The sequence below is a fragment of the Misgurnus anguillicaudatus genome, chromosome 3, assembly GCF_027580225.2.
Source record: "Misgurnus anguillicaudatus chromosome 3, ASM2758022v2, whole genome shotgun sequence".
NCBI classification, from domain to species: domain Eukaryota; kingdom Metazoa; phylum Chordata; class Actinopteri; order Cypriniformes; family Cobitidae; genus Misgurnus; species Misgurnus anguillicaudatus.
Window position 1 is genome coordinate 17730636 of NC_073339.2, and position 20097 is coordinate 17750732.

A 20097-nucleotide genomic window follows, 5' to 3' on the forward strand; every position below is an offset into this window, starting at 1 on the left:
AAAATACTTGCCCTCAGTGACATCAAGTGAATACCTGAATGATCTGATATAAAATACTTGGAATCAGAAAAATATTTAACAAGGAGATCTCTGTAAGAAATGTCTTTTTTTCGTGTTTGTTGTTGTGAAGTCAAGTGTTTTCATAGCAAAAATATATAAACTATGAAGATTTTTGTGAGCTACATGAAAAAACTCTTATGATATGTGAAAAATGTAGGTACCTTTATATGTAGGTACCATTGCAAGAAAAAATGTGTTGTTCCTTATAGGTTCTCATATAATCTTAAAAAATGAACCTAACTGTAATTCTTTCTCTTTTACATTCTCTTTTAGCTTCAGGAGACAGTGAAGAGGAAATTGGAGAGTGCCCGGTCTCCATTAAATGGTGACCAAAATGGCCTCAGTGATGGGAGCTACTCCCCCACCACAAAAAGACTCCGTAAGGAAGGATGCACTGGAATGGACTCACTTGGTAGTCTCCCACCCATTTCCCCACTTCATCAAATGGACATTAAGCCCACCTTGCCCTCGGGCAACAATAGTGCCTCCTCAAACAACGGAACTGGCAATGGCACTGCTGGCACGAATCACATTACTGGTCGACCTGAGGATTTAGGCAAGAATGGTGGAATGCCAGATATTAAACTAAACGGTTCATTGGATTTGGATGATGGCTTTAGCCTATTGAAGGACATGAAACAGGAGCCTTTGGACGATGGTGGTGGAATTGAATCCTCAGACACTTCACTTTCAAATCAAAAGCTATTTTCTGACATTAATCTGAATGACCAGGAATGGCAGGAGTTGATTGATGAGCTTGCTAATACGGTTCCAGAGGATGACATGCACGACCTCTTTAATGAGGACTTTGAGGAGAAGAAGGAGGTGAGCGACTTCACACGGGCCCCAACGGAACAAACGCAGAATACACAAGACCCAGCACCTAACCCTGTAGCTCCCAGCAGTACACCGCAACCACAGAGTGGACAGATACCCATGGGGTCACCTCAGGTGCGACCGTCATCATCTGGTCCCCAATTCGCAACTGCCGCCAGTGGCACACCGCCCCAGCAACCCTTGCAGCAGTCACCAGCAGTTGGAATGCCGTCGGGATCACCCCTTAACTGTGTGGCTCGTTCTCCACAAACGCCCACCCAAGCTCAGACCCAGACCTCAAGGCCTGGGAATGGATTTATGATGAATGCAGGTCCTGGTGTTGGCCCTGTGGGATCAACTCCGGTAACAGCAGGCGCTAATGGTGGAGGGGGCACAGGTGGAGGTGTACCAGTCCCACCCACCTCTGAACTTTCACCTGCCGAGCAGCTGAAGCAAATGGCTGCTCAACAGCAACAACGTGCCAAATTGATTCAACAGAAGCACCAACAGCAGTCCCAGGCAGCCAACTGGTCACCTGCAGGAGCACCAACAAGCCCATACAGTGGACCCTTTAACCCAGATAAACCAAATAGCCCCATGATGTATCCGCAGGCTTTTAACACTGGCAACACAATGGGGCCAAAAACGCCAAGCATGAACAACTACCTCCCACAGAACCACATAAATATGCTTAACCAGCAACAACAACAGCAGCAACCTAATAACATGGTTGCCCAAAACAACCTCAATAAGCAGCTCTCTTATAGCAACACCAAGCCGCTGACTCACTTCAGTGGAGTGGACCACATGAGTCAGCGGATGACACCGCCCATGGCCAATCAAGCCAAAAACCCAATGATGCCCTACATGCAGGGCGCCGCAGGGCAGGGGGGTGGGCCGCCACAAGCTCCTGGTCCAATGCCCAGCCAGACAAGCCATCTAAGTGAAGAACAGAAGAGGATGATGATTCTTAAGCAAAAAGTGCTGAGTCAAGGCTTGCAATATGGCTCTATGCAGCAACATGTACAGGTAAGATGCTTGCACCTTATTTTTGCGGTATTGCATCGAGCAAAGAATTAGTGCAACCTATGAAGTTTCGTCAGTATATTGATGGATTATTTAGTGCACCAGGGCTGGAAAATTGAATTGGGTGGTTAAGCATTAATGTTCATGAAATTTACAGTTTGCTAGTTAATACACAGTATGCTATGCCAACAATGGTTAGTGTGTTACTATATGTCTGTGTTAGTATTGATTTTTGTGATGCTGTGAGTACAAGCACAATTAAATCTCATAATGTCAAGGCACTTACCAAGTTTCTTTTGGTTTTGGGTTATTGATGGCAAATGTAGTTTAACCTGTTTCTGCCCTTTTGAAGGCGGTGTCAGTCTCACTGGATCCATGTCACCGACATAAAATCTTTGCAGACAAAACCTGATGGCCGCTTCAGAAACCAAACATTTCAGATTGTGTGTTTCATTTTGTTTTTACCTTTAAAAATTTAGATCCAGAAGGACTGAGGCAAGATAACACATTGGGTGGTTTGTCCTGAGACATGCTAAGAGTTGTAGCTGTAATTCTAGATTTTATGTTCGCGTTGTGCAGTGGGACAGTGATGGTGGCCGTTGCCCTGAGCAACATCTAGATCTTCTGGAATTGGAAATCGACACTCTCTAATATATTATGCCTACGCGCCATTTTCCAATGTCCATGTGGCCGCCAAAAATTTACATATTTCTTATGGAAATAAGGATACCTCGTCTCATCGGTTTTAAGGATGACAGGGTTTTGAATTTACTATGACGGTTCACTCATATAGCACAGCTAGTTGCTAATAATGGTTAAAACCAATGGCTTTCAATGCTATCTGATGCATGAACATTGTTATTTAACACAGTTCCATTTGTGTCAAAATTTGACTTTCACATCGCAAAGAGTGTTAGTCTGCCTTTGTTATTGGATGGGTGATTGTGATGGTCTCTGTTATCGAGAGGTCTTGAGTCTGTTAGCTTCTGAACTGTAAATTATTCTCATTAATGGTGACATCCTCAGCCCCTCCCAGACACCCTCTCTCTCCTCCTTTCATTTTATCCATCTGTTCATTGGGTTCTGTAGCAAGACTCTGAGATTAGATATTCCTCCACCCCTTTTTCTTGTATTTTTTTCCCTCCCTGCATCGCTTGTGTTCCCCCTCCCTGCCCCCTTTTCCTCGTTTTCTCTTCTCAGAAGCAATAAAGGGGCAGATTTATGACGGCTGGTTCTTTTTCAGCCTGAGGAAAATGCAGCAGAGAAGCCGAGTGAGGTAGACAGAAAGGAGGAGAATAAAGGGAAACCAAAATGAAGATAGAGCGTTAAGTAAAAGATGGTATGAATAATGGAAAATGTGTAACAGGAGATTCATGAAAGAAAAGGTTTATAAAATAGGGTGGATGGAATTTCGGCTCATTCGTGATTTCGCCGCCTCCTTTAACCACCTTATCGATGTTAAAATACTGCAGTCCTGCTATATTCCTCTGTTTAAATGACATGCTAGCCTATGAATGTTGCTGTAGCTGTTTTTCATATGCAATTCACTCGCCAATTTCATCAATGCTCGATATATTTTTACTGATAAAAATGTTGCTTCTATAGCTTTAAATGTAGGAGATGTGATTAAACCAGACGTGTGGTAATTCATGTTTCCTTATCCACATAAGACCAACCCAACCGGTGTCTTCATTGCTAATCCTAGTTTTTGTTTAGCCTGAGGTCTGCATATGAGAACCGTTACATTGCATGCTTACAACATGTTTGGGTTTTAGAGCCAAATGCCGTTAAACGGATATTAAGACCGCAATGAGCTAGCAGGAAGATTTGTGTTGACAAACCAAAAGCTAGCCTCTGGTGATAACTTAGCTCAGAGGCTACGTAAATAAAGTACAGCCAATTTAGCTTTTCACAAAATGTTTCTCTTGTCCACAAGGTTCATCATGTAGTTATTTGTGGTGAAAATCAATAAGTAACCCGTGCAAATGTATTTAAAATCAAATTAAGCAAAATAGTTGTAACGTTTTTGTATGCAAACTATTTTGTAGTTTTCGCTATATTGTGTGTGAAATTATATGCGACATAACATTTTCGTAATTGTCTCTTTTGATACTGTAGGTGTGTAGACCCTCATTTGGAGTTGAGCGATGGCAAGTTTTGATTGGATGATCCACTTTGAAGTCAGCATCCTATTGGATGTTTCAGGTAGACAATAGCCGCCTGGTTATTGATTAAAGAGTGGTGGATGCTGTCAAGTCTTGCAATGGGGGTGGAATTGCAATTAGTGATATTTATGGTTGCTTATGAAGGTAAAGACATTCAGTAAAAGCTTTCTCACAATGGCCTCCATGAACACACAGTCATAGATCAGTGCCTATCTACTGTTTTCTTTCTTTTTCTTCATACGCAGGTGGCAGAATGGGCAAGTTTGCATAATCTTATTAGTGTGATTATGAAACTTTAGCACGGTCCTTAAAAGCTTGTTAGTCAGGCTTTGATTGTCACTCCATGCCATTTTGCATATCTCTGTGACGGCTGTAATTTATTTGCGAGCGATCACAGGGAGGGGGAACGGTGTGGTGGGCTGTGTTTGTGTGCGTATGAGTGCTTAGTGCTAATGTCATTGCCGAGCAAGTGTGCGAACTAATGGATTTTAGGGATGGGCTTCAGATAGTAAAGTAGTATTTCACACATCATATATGAACATTTTGTTAATCTACTCATCTGCACATGCAATCCTAGATGTATATGACTTTGTTTCTTAGGTTGAACACAAACAAATAATTCTGTATTTAAAAGCATCATGTTAGCCAGCCTCCTATGGGGGCTCAACATGGCGAAGCTCCAAAACGCACATTCATCCATCAGCGCACCCTAGGGGTGGTCGATAAATCGCCTACGATTCTCGTGCGCATCTCATCAGTAAATCGCCATCACCTGCTTTCAAATGGAGCGGCATTTACTACACAGAGCTGTATTTCACGATTCATGATTTTGCGATTTTGCAGAGCTTCTTGGTGAAATACGCTTGGGCTTATATACAGATGAATATGTTGTATATCCATGTAAACAATCCAATCAGCATGCTTCTATCAAATATGGCGATAACTTTGAATATTATTAACTGCGAATTTTGTGAATTGTTGCGAAGCCCAAGTGAACCGCGCTTAAGCACACCTCTGCAAGCCGGCCAGGGTGCGATTTACCAAACCGGTACAGAGTGATCACACTAGTCAAATGAATCAGGCTTTGGGGGTTTGGATAGTGTGAGTGCACCCTTCAACATTTTGGATTCTTTTAAAGAAGATAACATTACATTAGATTAAGATGACAACATTTTAATATAAAATAATTTGTTCATGTTCAACTAAAGTAAGGAAGTCATCATCTGTTATGCCATAAGGTTGAGTAAATTCTAAGAAAATTTTCAAAGGCGAGTGAACTATTTCTTTAGTGTTGATGTGCAGCTTAACACTAATGTAGGTACACACCAAGCCGACGGTCGGCGGTTGGGAAGGTTTGCGTCTGATTTTTCTGAATTTTCTGGTAAGGGAACATTGATTTATGTTTTGTATCCCAGCAGCCACTAGCTCTTTCGGTTTTCCATTTTGAGTATTGAATACCAACTACTGTCACCTGCTGGTACTTAAAGGTGCAGGTGCAGAACAGACATGCTATCTTGCCTTTGCCGTTTGTTGTGTCCGGACAACATTGGACACCGTTTTTAAAGTTTTTCGTTTATCATACCTAATGAGAAGTGCTCACTCCCATTAGAGATTTTACTTAGATATGTAGGTCCCTCCTACAAGGATTTGTTTCACCCGTTCTATCTGGCCCCTTTGGCACCGTCTCAACCAAGGGGGTTGCCTGATTCCCAGTTTGAGAGCCACTGCTCTTGTGGAAGATACACTGGAAGATTCACAAAAATAATAGTACTTACCAACAAGTATCATGTTTGTTGCACGATAGGTGCAACAAACTACTTATGGCGCTTTTCCATTGCATTGTATCCCACGGTTTGGTTTGTGTCGGGTCGGCTCACCTCACTTTGGCTTGGCTAGCTTGGCTAGCTTTTCCATCGAGTTTAATAACACTTCGGAGTGGGAGGGATTATAGGCGTGTCGTTATATTTGCTCTGTCTACTACTGTGACATCATACAAGTGAGAGCGTCGTTTTACATTCCCATACATTAATTTATTTCTCAGTCCACCTCAAAATTAAAATTGATCACCACAAATAGATGTTTGCACATCGCGTTTATCACTACCTTTGTCTCACATGACAGTTTCTGTACTACAAACACCCATGGCGTCAGTCGAATGTGCCGCCACAAACTGCAAGTCTGGAAAAAAACTGTTATGGTGTTCCTGATTCACAACCTGTGGATGTTTTTCATCACTAAAAGGGAGTTTGGGAACTTATTGCAAAGCACAGATGACAACAGGTTTACTCGATACAGCGCAAGCTAGCATAAAGGTAAAGCTAATCTTTTACATTATAGTGGTGACGCTGGTAGTGACGATTCTCTCAGACCAATCAGTGATCTACAATGTTTTCACGTCACGTTTCGGTATCAGCTCGGGTCACTTGGTACTAAAAAGATATCGGGTACTACGTACTCCACCCAGTGGAAAAGCCCCCAAAAGTAAGCTGACCCGACCCGACCTAAACCAAACCATGGGGTACTATGCAATGAAAAAGCGCCATTAGGCACCAGATTTTGGCACTTGCGGTTACGTACCCTATGTATATGTATAAGTTGGGTACTAGTCTGAGAAGGCATCAGTGTGTGGTTATGATTTGGCATTATGATGTAGACCCATGGCATTATGATAATATACATCTTTCTTATCTCTTGCCTTATAGGATTATAATGGCAGCCATATGCTGATACATACCTCCAGTTTTCCCAGTATTATAATCCCTGTATTCTTTAATGTGCAACGGAAGTGCCAGGTTTTGTGAAATTAACCTCAAACACAGAAAAAGACCACCCCACTGCTCACAGACTGCCCCTTCCCCCACCTCTCTTTATTCACAGAAAAGAGAGGTATTGCTTTCCTTCAAACTCCCCCTATCCCCATCAGATACACACACACACACACACACACACACCGAGAGATCAGGGATTGAGAGGCGAACTGCTCTCAGATCCTGCAGGAGTGAAGACAGGAGGGGAGAGGTGGGGGCTGAAGCACACCGCACTCGTTGTATCCTTGACAACACCGAGACACCAGACAAAACCACCACCGACCGACTGTGCCGCCTAAACAAAGGCATTTGTGTGCGCTTGTGTGTGTCAACAAGGAAAGACGGTAGATACAGTGATCGGTGTATCGTTGTAGCGAGTAGTTGTATAGGGAGTTTGTAAATACACACACAATTCCCAGTTGTAACAATATTTTCTCCACTTGGCGTCCCGTAATGATGTATGTTTATCCATTGCATATTCACAGGAGGGCTCTAGTCAACATCTCTACGCTGAACTTTATTGACACAGCCGTGACTGAGCTTAGAGAAACAGTGTCAGTGTAGAGAGTAAAGTGACTAACGCTATCGAGTTTGTTCATGTTAAAAATGATAGTGTCCTAAAAAACAGCACACCAAAGATTTTAAAACATTAAGATTTCAAAATCTATAGTGGTTTGTGTTGAAATCCGAAACAGATACGTGTCAAGTTTAACTGATAGCTTTTGTTGGCATGGCTGGCTTTTTGGCTTGCCATGATTACGTTCAATTGAACTGTATGAGTCATTAGAAATATCACACATAGGTATCAAGAAGCTATTAAGAAATATGTTCCTTATTCATTTCCCAACTGGACCGTTATATATTAAGTTAGTGTGCTAGCCTGTAATAACATGGATAGCATTGAGTCTTAAGCTGCAGGTGCGCACTGTGCGGTGTATCATCCAATGGTGCGACCGGTCTTGCTGCACTCTTCTCTTTGTCCACACGCTTACACTAACAGATGGAGAGACCACATGTATCATGGAAACAGAGAGAGAGTGAGAGAGAGCAGGAGAGATGGGAAGAGGATGGGGGGCGGTAAGTGCATAGGCCAGGAGGAGGTGTGCGTGCGTATGTGTGTGTGTGTCGGGGCATATGGTGCCCAGGAAAAGAGCGGGCTGCAGTGGATGTCTGCTTGCCTTGTGGATAGTGCCTGCTGAGACATACCTGGTCTCATGTGGACACTGGTGTGTTGCGTGTTCTCACTGTACGAATGTGGGGCGTGCAATTGCCTGGAAATAAAAATGGCATTCACGTCGCACGAGCGTGTGTATCCGTGCACGCATGGACGACGGAGCTCTGTTTAGTATGCAGGGACCAGGATGCCGACGCTGCCAGTCTGCTATGAAGCCAACGATGGCCTGTAGCACAGAATAAGAATGATTTTCCTCTCTCTCTCCTTCCATAGCTCACATCTCACCTCCTCCAGTGAGGATACCTCACCAGTGAGAGAGAGAGAGACTTTGGCTGCCTCAGCCACTGTGTTGCCATAGATACCATGGCTCATAGCGCTTTACTTCCGAAATCGATGGCAATGTTTCGAGATGGGAAAGGTGGGAGTAGCATGCGCATGAGCTTGCACATGTGTGTTTGTCTTTTTGCGTGTTAGTAGTTTGTGGCTATGCCTTTGAACCCCATCCCAAAACATATAGACACCCAAAAGCCTATTTTATTCTATATTGCATACCCTTCAAATGCAATAGTTGTGTAAATAAAGCAGGTGTGGCCCTTTAAAACAAACAAAGATCACTTACTTATGTATACATGTATATAACATATATATGTTTAAGTCTTCCTTTATAGCTCCATCGTGTTTCCAATAAAGGTCGTGAGTTCAAACCTAGAGAACACATTCTGATAAAATGTATACCTTGGATAAAATCATATGCTAAATGCGTAAATGTAAATTGTTTTAGGCACACATGCAAACTGCTCATGTCAAAGACCTCAATCCCTATCCTCATTCCTTTGGATGTGCGAGGTAACAAGCAGTAAATCCTAAGGAGAGAAACAGGAAGATAAAGAGCGAGGAACACCTGGGTCGCACACCCCCACATACACGAAAAAAGAACGACAGCTGCCTCTTTCCATATGGCAAAGTCATAGATATGACACCCGAATCGCGCACACGCAGTATCAACACAAGCTGCTCCGCTCTCTCCTGAAAGACCTTCACCGTTTCACACCTTGAACTAAAGCGAACGGCGGTACGGCAGACACATTCTTTGCCCTGCAGTGACACTTCATTTTAATAGCAAAGCATTAAAAGCGAACTTTTGTCAGAATGTTGTGTCAGCTTCCTCTCCCTCCATGTCGGAAAAAGCATTGTGACATTATACATCTGCCAGTCGAGCGGCCGTGTTATTATTTTAAATTTAGTGTAATAGCGACGCGTCACCCGCGCCGACGCGAGCTGTCTTATCTTTCCAAAAGAGACTCCAAGCCGTCACATCCCGAAAGAAAGTCGGATGGAGGGTGGGCGAATTGTCTTAAAAAGGCGGCAGCTCTGGAAACGCTCGCTGACAGGTCGGGAGAGTGAGAAGGGAAGGGAAGAGAGAATGAGTTAAGGAGCTTTGAAAAGGATTAGGCGCAGAATTTAACTTTTTTGTAGCCAGAGATGCCTTCTCAGAGCAATTTGCCTTGAACGCTGAAACATGGTTAATCCCTTCTTAAAAGAGCATAATCCAAGCAACCCTGCTACCTGATCCACATTGCAGAGAGACTGAGAGCTATGGTGCTCTACTCTACCTGATCGAACGCACACGCTTCAGAAACACACTAGAGAGGGCATTTGCCATGAATGTAAACACTCATTCAGAAACTCAACACAGAGAGTTTCGCTTGTGTTTGACGTCATTGTATACATACTATTAATTGCACTTATAATATAAGTGTGCAAAGCTGATTCGGTTTTTCAGAGGTGATTTGAAATATTGGATTAGAGAGGAAGATTGCAGTGGAATTTTGCAGCCAGGAACCACTGTGTGTTGCTATTTTTCATCTGTGCACAGTGGCTCAGTGGGTAGAACTGTTGCCTCACACCAAGAAGGCCTCGGGTTCGAGTCTCTTTCGCTACCCTTGCATCTAGATCAGTTTGTGTTTAGATCGACTTGTCTACATTAACCGGTTCTCACAGTGAATATAGCCATAGATGCAGTTAAGAAATACATTCATAAATGCAGTAATTTTAACAATACTTTTTACTAGGGATGCACGATATATCGGCCGACATATCGTTATTGGCCGATAACGGCTTATTTTTAATATTATCGGTTATCGTCTGATAGCAAAATTAGGCCGATAAATGAAAGCCGATAAATGGATTATTTTGGTTGTTGAACCACTTCACTTGCTCATTGCTGGCCATGTGGAGTTTTGATTGGTGCTTTTTGTGACATAGCACGAAGATGACACGTGTTGCGGGCTTGAGAAAAGTATGCTAGTCTAGCGCAAAGACAAGATGTATATATAGGTTATATATAGGTTATCACCCCCCAAATATGAAGAGTTATCGATATCGGCCAAAGTTTCCATATCGGTTTCATATAAGTTTCCATATCCCTACTTTTGACTATTTTTCGTATATCTTATGCATTCAGTTTTATGATCCTATATTAAAGGATTAGTCCATTGCGATGCATAGGCATGCGAAACTACGCCCCAGTGTTTACAAGTGTAGGGAAAGAGGACCTTTCCGACGTTGTTTTTTGCCGAATGATACTTATTAATGTCTTTGTGTCAGTTTATTGTTTAAAATGGTCCGCAAATGTGCGTTTTATATATGTTACACGTGACCTTTCGACGTCATTACACAATTACGTAGGGTCGCGCTGGCGCATCACAGGACCAGAGGAAGACCAGAGAAGTTGTGGTTTAAAAGTGCGTATTTTTAATTTTTCTTGCCAAAAATGACAATTGTTTCGCTAGATAAGACCCTTATGCTTCGTTTGGGATCGTTTAAAGTCCTTTAAAACTGCAATTTTAAACTGCATTAAAACTGTTAAGTGTTGGGGTCCATTAAAGTCCATTAAAATGAGAAAAATCCTGGAATGTTTTCCTAAAAAAAAAACATAATTTCTTCTCAACTGTACAAAGAAAGACATCAACATTTTGGATGACATGGTGGTGAGTAAATTATCTGAATAAAAAAAATGGATTAATCCTTTAATAGATCCTATATGAATAAAGTGCATGGAGAATGCACAAAACATAGTATGGTTCAAAATTATATTTTTTTTATGCCAAAAATTAGGTTATTAAAGGAACGCCCTGACTTTTTAGGACTTTAGTTTATTTAACGTATCCCCCAGAGTTAGATAAGTCCATACATACCCATTTCATCTACATGCTTGCTGAACCTCTGTCTGACGAACCCACCGCTAGCCTAGCTTAGCATGAAGACTGGAAGTAAATGGCTCCAGCATACTGCTCCCAATAAGTGACAAAATAACGCCAACATTTCCTATTTATATGTGTGATTTGTTTAGTCACAGTGTGTACAAATAACAAGGTCATATGAGACACAGCCATATTTTAACCGTATACAGGAACTATATTCTCAGAAGGCGAAGCACTGCTACTTGGGCGGAGTGATTAGCGCAACACTTGCACAAACTCTCTGCTCCTCACCAAGGGGCTTCTCAGGTGCTGCTAGCAAATCACTCTGCCCAAGTAACAGTGCTTTGCCTTCTAAGAATACAGTTCCCAGTATGTATACGGATAAAAAAGATGGTTGTGTCTCTTATGACCTTGTTATTTGTACACGCTGTGACTATACAAATCACAATGTATAAATAGGAAAATGTTGGCATTATTTTGTCACCTATTGTGAGCAGTATGCTAGCTGGAGCCATTGCTTCCGGTCTTTGTGCTAGGCTAGGGTAGCGTGGGTGCTTCGGACGGGGTTACGGCATGCATGGGGATGAGGGGATGTGTGTGGACTTGTCTAACTCTGGGGGATACGGTGAATGGGCTAAAGTCCCAAAAAGTCATAAAAATCATGTTCAATAAAGATGTTTTGTACATTTCCTAACATAAATATATCAAAACTATTTTGTAAGTGGATGCGGTTCATTTGGACAACTTTAAATATGATTTTCTCAATATTTAGATTTTTTGCACCCTCAGATTTCAGAATTTCAAATAGCTGTATCTCAGCCAAATATTGTCATATCCTAACAAATACATAAATCTCAATTTCAAATAATTGACCCTTTGACTGGTTTTGTGGTTCAAGGTCACATTTGTGCTTTTAAAATAATCATGTCACACCACACGCAAATATGCTTGATTAAAAGTGGTAAAAACTATAAACATTTATAAATATTTTTGCTTTGAAATAAAACAAAATGTGCCTATTGTTTGTCAACGAACCATTTAGAGTAAACTGTGTTTTAGCACTTTATTTCACCTTTCCACATCTGCTTTATTTAGAGATTTAGTTAATTTGCTGCTTTGCTTCTTATTATGGCTCTGTGTGTAACTAGAAAACTGCCATCTCTGTATATAAAGGTAAAAAAGCATCAAGGCATATCCAACTTTAGTTTCTGCATAGAGTATTGTCTACAAAAGTGCTTTTATTTGGTCAGTTTGGATTCTTCACTGTGTCCATGATATCCCACAAATCCTGTGGGTGTGGTTTGGTGTTTGGTTGGAAAATGAAGATGTCTGAAGGAGCTGTTAAAAATAGTTGTCAAATTTGCTATTCATTTCTTGCTTCGTTTTGTCCAAACCTTTATTGATTTTGTTCTGAATTGTTAGACGTGACACTATGGTGCCTTTTAAAGTCTGAAATTTCCTTAAGTGGTGCCTTCATACAAAAATCGTTGCCTGTGAAGTCATTGACTGGCTGGGCTGCAGGGCGGCAGACTTTTGGTTTCAGACAAAGTCTGGGTTACCCTTGTTGACAGACAGATCGGGAATATTCCAGTGTCGAGAGCAAAGCATGTGCATGATGTGACATTTATGTACATCTGTGATTTAAAACGGCGAACTCTATCAGCAGCGTAGCGGGAGAGTACATAGATAAAATCTGTCAACACCAAAACTCAATGATGCTTAAAGTTAGTTTGTTTAAGATTAACTGTCTGTGCGCACATAAACATGTCTGTGTGTTTTGATGGACAGTTGTTTAAAGTCTGTATGTGCTAGTGTTCTTAGCTACTAAAAGGGGATGAGCAAGTTTATCTAATAAGATAATTGTGTCCATGGGAAAAACCATGGCTGGTTGTGACATTGGGAAATGCTCCAAATTAAAGGGATAGTTCACCCAAAAATGAAAATTGAGTCAACATTTAGTGACTCTCATATTGTTACAAATCTGCATAAATTTCTTTGTTTTATTTAAAGGTGCAGTGTGTAATTTTTAGAAGGATCTCTTGACAAAAATGCAAGATAATATACAAAACTATATTATCAGGGGTGTATAAAGACCTTTCATAATGAACCGTTATGTGTTTATTACCTTAGAACGAGACCTTTTATCTACGTAGACAGAGGGTCCCCTTACATGGAAGTCACAATTTTTCTACAGAAGCCCTTAACGGACAATTTGTTTTACTAAGTTGTCTCCGACGATGACATGTTTGTCCGGTGGCAGCTACCGTAGCTTCTCTATGCGTTTCAAAAGCGAGGGGTGAGCAGTGGACTGAGATGTTGGTTGTAATTCGCAACCTCACCACTAGATGCCGCTAAAATTACACACTGCACCTTTAACACAAAGGAAGATATTTTGAGAAATGTTTGTAACCAAACCGTTTGTGGACCCCATTCACTTCCATTGTATTCTGTTTTCCTACTATAGAAGTGAATGGGGTTCAGGTCCATGAATTGTTTGGTTACAAACATTTCTCAAAATATCTCCCTTTGTTTTCATCAGAACAAAAAAACTGTATGCAGGTTTGTAACAACATGAGAGAAAGTAAATGATGACAGAATTTTCATTTTTGGGTGAACTATCCCTTTAAGGCTGTATCTATATAACTAGTCAAGTCAAATTTATCTATATAGTTCTTTTTTATAATGTGGCATTGTTTCAAAGCACCTTTACATAAAGGATGAACTATATGGTAACATAAAATCTATAAGGTTTTTAGTTAAAAATCCAATTACATAAAACTGCGATTTACTGTGCTAGTAGTTTTATATGATACACCTGTTTGAAAACCTTCTTAAATTTGGGGCTGGGCGGAAAATCGAGATTTGGTAATATATCCGTATTTTTCCCAGCAGGATACGGAATGAGACTATATGAGTGTCCTCTACTGGCCTCTAGTATATGCCTTTTCCTTTGTTTTTTGTATCTTGCTTTCTTTTTGTTTGCAACCTGAAGAACAGTGCACACTGTTTTGGCCACCCACTCTCCACTGCCTGTGGACTCTTCGTGAGAAAGAGAAAGAGAGAGAGAGAGCTGTGTGTGTTATTATGGAGGAGTGGCTTTCAGCTCTCTCATCCATGGACACTGGGAATTCAGCGGCGACCACACTATTTATTTCTCGTCGAATCCACCAGCCCTTTCGCTCGCTGTTTAAACATGAAACAAATACCTTTGTACTCCTACACGAATGTCTGGCGCTCTTCAGGAGTACATCTTGTACTCTTCTTCTCTAAAAACCTTCTCTTTGTTATGTTCTGCGGTCTTGATGTGTTTCCATATCGAAGAAATTAATGATAAACACATAAAGTGGGGCCAACTAGTTTCTCAGACCCACATTTGTTTGTCCCGCCACCCGTTCTCTCTCGTTACCATGGGTTACGTGAGACGAACAGTGCTGGCGTCACTATTGTTAGTGCGTTTTATCACGTTTATGGACAGTTTGATGGAAGCCAGCTTTCCTATCAGGCACTGCAGCAGTCACCTATCAGGGGAGATCCATTGTCCCCCAGGCAGTGATAAGAATTCCTCAGGCCGACGATGTGGAGTTCGGGGCTTTATCTGTTGGCTGCACTGTGTTTGTATAAACCAGTGAGACGTAATGGAGGCAAAGGGTTCGACTGACAGCATGAGGTTATATACACAGCGTGAGCTTTCAGCTCCAGCAGGTGTGGGCGTTTGGATCTTATTGTTTTATGTAGGTACATTACAGAGCGTCTGTCTGTTTTCTAGCAGGTTGAGAAGATAATTTTTCACAGTTTTGGTTCGATTAAAGCATTTAGGTTTGCCCTAATGGAAGTTTTATCCAAAATGCTGGGCTCCTTGTCGGTCACACATAGATATTTTCTAGGTTAATTTAACACCAACGATTGGGTTTGTCCATATTTTATGGGTTGAATTCCTATGTATATTATTATGTATATATGTGTGCAAGGCTTTGCAGTCCCATAATATTTTTCTCCCAAATCTCCTGTCTTTAACCTGCACGCACACACACCCTCTCACCTCCTAGCCAGTGGAGCTCAACAAAGCCAAAGATAATTCACTTTGCACACTAACTTTCAATTTGGTCCCTGCTCTCTCCCGTGAAACGCTCTTCCCTGCCTATCACAGACCCTGCTGCTTCGAGGCAGAATTGAGTCATTCACATATTGCGTGTGTATGCGCCGCTCGACATCATGGCACGTTATGGTAAAGCTTCAGCACCCTGCCCTAGTTACCAAAGATGAGCGCCATCCTCAAGCTCACCCTCCCACCGGCCACATTTCACTTTTTCTTCCCACCCCCCTTACTGTTCTTTCTCTCAACACGAATTGTTTTTTCTTTGATAGATAAATGACTCTATTATGCCCAATTGAATCAATTCATTAGTGGTAATGGATCGTTTCTGCCCGTTTCCATTGAAACAGAGGTAGATGAGAGGAGTGGGATGGAGAAGAGGATATTGCAGGTACAGTACATTGCACAGAATGGGTGTTTGTGGGAGATGCTTTTTTTCTGTAGCAAATTTTTGCCAACAAAGAACAGACATTTGATGCAGTTTTACTTAACGTCTGTGACTCATGACCTGGTTGCGACCGCCCAATTTAAACAAAATTCAGCGTTATAAAAAAAACACACGCACAACTCAACTGCTACCCGTGATAAACTGTATTCATTGTTTCCATAAGGATGGGTGTTTTGGGAAACAGATCAAGCTTAAATTTTCCTCACAAACAACTAGTGATGTAGTACTCGAGTCCGGTCTCGAGACCGATTTCTGCTTTCTCAGACTCGTCTCGGACTTGTTCCTTCAAAGACTCTTCTTGACTCGGTCTCAGACCACAGTATGAGGAGAAGGACTCGTAATTTCAGACCCAGTCCTCGAGACCAATGCATTTTTATGTTCATATAAAAAACACACAACACATAACAATAATAATAAAATGCAATGTTGACGAGCATTATTTGAAAATGACATCCCATGGTGCAATGCAAAGATACTGCCATCAGAGCCGTTTATTTATCTCTAGATAAATAGGCAGAAAATTATGCATGTCGTAGGGATTTTTTAATGATGGTAAAAGCATAGTCCATATTAAGATATTAAGACTGCTCCTTTAAACAATTCCCAATTAAAACCAACTGACTCGGTCTCGACCCTTCAAAGACTTTGTCTTGACTCGGACTCGACATAGGCGGTCTCATCCTCATCACTACAAACAACAACACACTTCTATGATGACGTTGATTTTTCTGTTGGTTCTTGGTTGGTGGGTGCTTGTGCTATTCCGGTTAATTTGCCCATATAAGGACTTCCACTGTACTTTCTGCACTTAAATTGCCCATAAAAGAAATAAAGCAAGATTGTAACTTCTGTATAAGAAATCCAACTCGTAAAAAGTGCTAATAAGTCAGAATGCATGTAATAGCTTTAAAGCCCCCCATTAAACTTGCATCATTATAAAAGCAATCCGTAACTATGTTTCAAGGTGGCTAATTCATATGAATTTGTATATTTTAGTGTCGTCTGATTTCGCCTCAATGACCTGGGACTTAGTGGTGGGGTTTCATTACTGTTTTTGTACAATTCACATTGAATTCATACAAATTAGACATCCTGTAAAAAACACAAATTTAGACAGTGTAAAACATTGATATTGTCACTATTATGAATTAAGAACCGAATTATGTTGCACTATACATTGCATTCAGTGTCACCAAATACCAGATCTGATAGCCGTCTATCAAAAACCGGTGAGTGCTATCGTTTTAACAGCACTCATAAACAAGGAAATCATAGCAATTTACTTTATTTTTTCTCTCTATATATACCTCTGTCTGTCCACCGTCTTCCAGAGCCACTTTCTCAATATCCGTAATTAGGTACATCTGCCTCTTTAACCCATTATAACAATTGCTACCCCCCCACTTCCCAATTCCCCCTACCCCTCCAGCAACCCAGCCCCTGGCTACGCTGCCCCCTCTCGACACTTCTTCCCAGGGCCGACGGAGCTCTTTGTTTGCCTGTGTGTGTGGTTGGCTGGAGCAGACCGATAAGAGAGGCAAAGGGGAGAAAGATAGTTTCCAAAGGGGAACGATAACACAGAGAGGTGAAGAAAGTGAGGCTAGAGACTGAATGGAAAAGATGGGACGGCGCTGTTGTGCAACGAGTAAGTCGCACGCTGGGGGAAAGTCAAGATGCTGGACATGCTCCGTATGGGTTTGTTACACACTAGAATGAAGGGTAAGAGGGAGGGAAATAATAAAAGATGAAGGGGGAAATTGCAGAAAAAATCCAGGTCTGGAGTCTGCCCTCCTTTAAAGTATAGTTACGCAGTGTTTACTGTTCCTTAAGTTTGAACAATGTGATGAATTCACATACACCCTATAGGACCATTCGCATACACAACCTATTCGGTACTGGCCTTGGTTGTGTTTATTACATAATTGCCTGATTATGAATGTGTCACATTAATTTCAATCTTTGATATGACCTTACTCATTCAGTATTAAATATATCAAGGTTATATTTTCACAGAATGTTCACATTATGCAAGCTAATTTCTGTAGTAAATGGCAAAAAATAACTTTCACTGCTGCAAAAATAAAGAAAATATTTTTTTACTATTGAATAATATTACATATGCTAAATTAAAGCTAATCAATATTGCTAGACTATTCTGTTTGGTTGGTGTGAATTAGGGCTATGTATCGGCAGCATGTCAATACATTGCGGTACTGTAACCTGAGGCGATATAATGGGATATTTCCTATTTTAGGAATATAATAGGATATCATTTTAGGAAAGCTGTCATTATAACACACCACCACATGCAAACCTTGACAAAAATAATTGTGGAGCTTCCCTGTGCTAGTACTTCCTGTCACTGTTTAAAATCAGAGATTCAGCTATCTAGTTTTCGGGATGTAAACTCCAAACGAAACAACAGCCATGAATCTTGTATGATTTTTATTGTAAAAAATAAATAATTATATATATATATATATATATATATCTCAATTTAGTACTTAATTTAAGTAATGTAAGAAATGAACAGTAATACTTTAGCTTCAGGCTGCTGTTTTGTGAGCAGTATTCAAGCAGTATCTTCTCTAAAGAGAGAAAGAAAAGCACAGTGTTGGGAAGAGATCTAAAAAGAATTACAGAGTAAGTGAGAAAATAAGAGATGAACAGTGCTACAGATTGTAAAACGTGTGTATTAGAGAGAGAAAGAGAGAAAGTGAGTGAGCAAATGTCTAATCCAGTGGCAGTCTCTGGTTTGGGGTCACTGCGGAGTGACTAGGCTTGAAATTGTCCCTCCACGCCGCTAAGCTCTACCTATGAACTGTGATGTGTGTATTTGTGCATGTGTGTGTCCTTGCAAACTGGTGGGAGGGCTAAATCAAGACCGTCAGGGGATGGATACGAAGCACACCGAAGTGAAGGCACACGTCCTAGAGAGAGATGTGCTGAATGCAACAGAGAGCCAATGGTAAAAAGCCTCTTGTTGTGAATCTTAATTGTGTTCAGTAGGTGTTTTCAACCTAGTTTATTTTAGATTGTACACTGGTTTTGCTGCAGATCCCAGATTTTTAGACAACAAGACCCAAACACAATTCTATTTTATACCCCTACGCCTACTACCCTTTCCCTTTTGAAACAGAGTGGAAAGCGGAAGGGTTCAAAAGTATTCCCCTAAGAAATGGGACACCACTACACCGTCATACGTCATCACATGTCCTACGCCAAAGATGATTTAATGTTTATCATGCTGCTGTCATAAGTTTAGTTGGTTAACGCCTAAAAAGAGGCCCTGGATGTTTTTGCCAAAAGATGTGATTGCAGTCCGGAGGTGGCAAACCGGGTAAAACTCCCAGTGCTTTGGGTGGCATGTCCACTTGCTACTGTATTACATTTTACGCGGTATGTTAGCAAACTAGCAATTTTTTGCAAACGTTTATTTAAATTACATGACTTTTTTGTAATTTAAAATCCTTAATAATGCGAAAAAATACTTGTACTCGCATGAGCAGCCACGTTGGAAAATTTCTTACCCCTTCGTTTAAAGTGAGGTCCCGAAAAATATTAGTTTGAAGGACTATCTGGCTCTTCCCCTACCCCTCCAACTAAAAGAGAATTAAGACATTCCTAGCACTTCACGTGGACCTGTTAAATGGAGAGGTAGGGGAAAGTTTAGGGGTAAGGGGTAGAAATAGGATTGGGCTTAAGAGATAACCTAAACATTTGATGTTATGTTCCAAAAATGCTTGCTGTACAAAATGAACAAAAATGTCCTTAGAACACAAAAATGTATTTGTCCCAAAATACTTTAGAGTTTGTTTATAATGCTCATGATATAAGCGTGCGATATATAATATTAAAGGAATAAGAATAATAAATAAATAGAAAATAATGGTTAAAAATAATGGTCCCAAGCTGTCACTGGGGCAGGTACCCTTTAAAAAGGTCCTAAGTAATGTGTACCATTTATGGACGGATATTTATAAATTCGGTAGCAATATGTACTAATATGCACTTTTTGGTACCATTGAGCACCTTTGGGGTACTAACAGGTGCAAATGTGTACTTTTCAAAAGGGTATCACCCCAGTGACTGCTGAGGGACCATTTCTTGACCATTGTATAGATTTTTGACATTTATTTGTTTGACCACACAGTTATATGAAACTAGCAAAGCAATAGAAAAAATGCCAATTATACAGTTTAGTAATAGATAGAATAGACCAATCAGAATCAAGTATTCCTGAGCATTTGACCTTGATGTGATGCAAGTTCTGTGCTGTAAGTACTATATTGTATTTTGCTGACC

The 20097-nt window shown here is 40.9% G+C and overlaps 1 protein-coding gene across 1 annotated transcript in view; it reads left to right on the top strand.

Annotated features, from left to right (window-relative positions):
• Nucleotides 1-20097, top strand: part of maml3 (mastermind-like transcriptional coactivator 3) — a 114131-nt gene that overhangs the window by 63677 nt on the left and 30357 nt on the right. The window contains exon 2 of the mRNA XM_055204981.2: nucleotides 334-1905. Within this exon, the coding sequence (XP_055060956.2) occupies nucleotides 334-1905 (1572 nt within the window). The remainder of the gene's footprint in view (nucleotides 1-333; nucleotides 1906-20097) is intronic.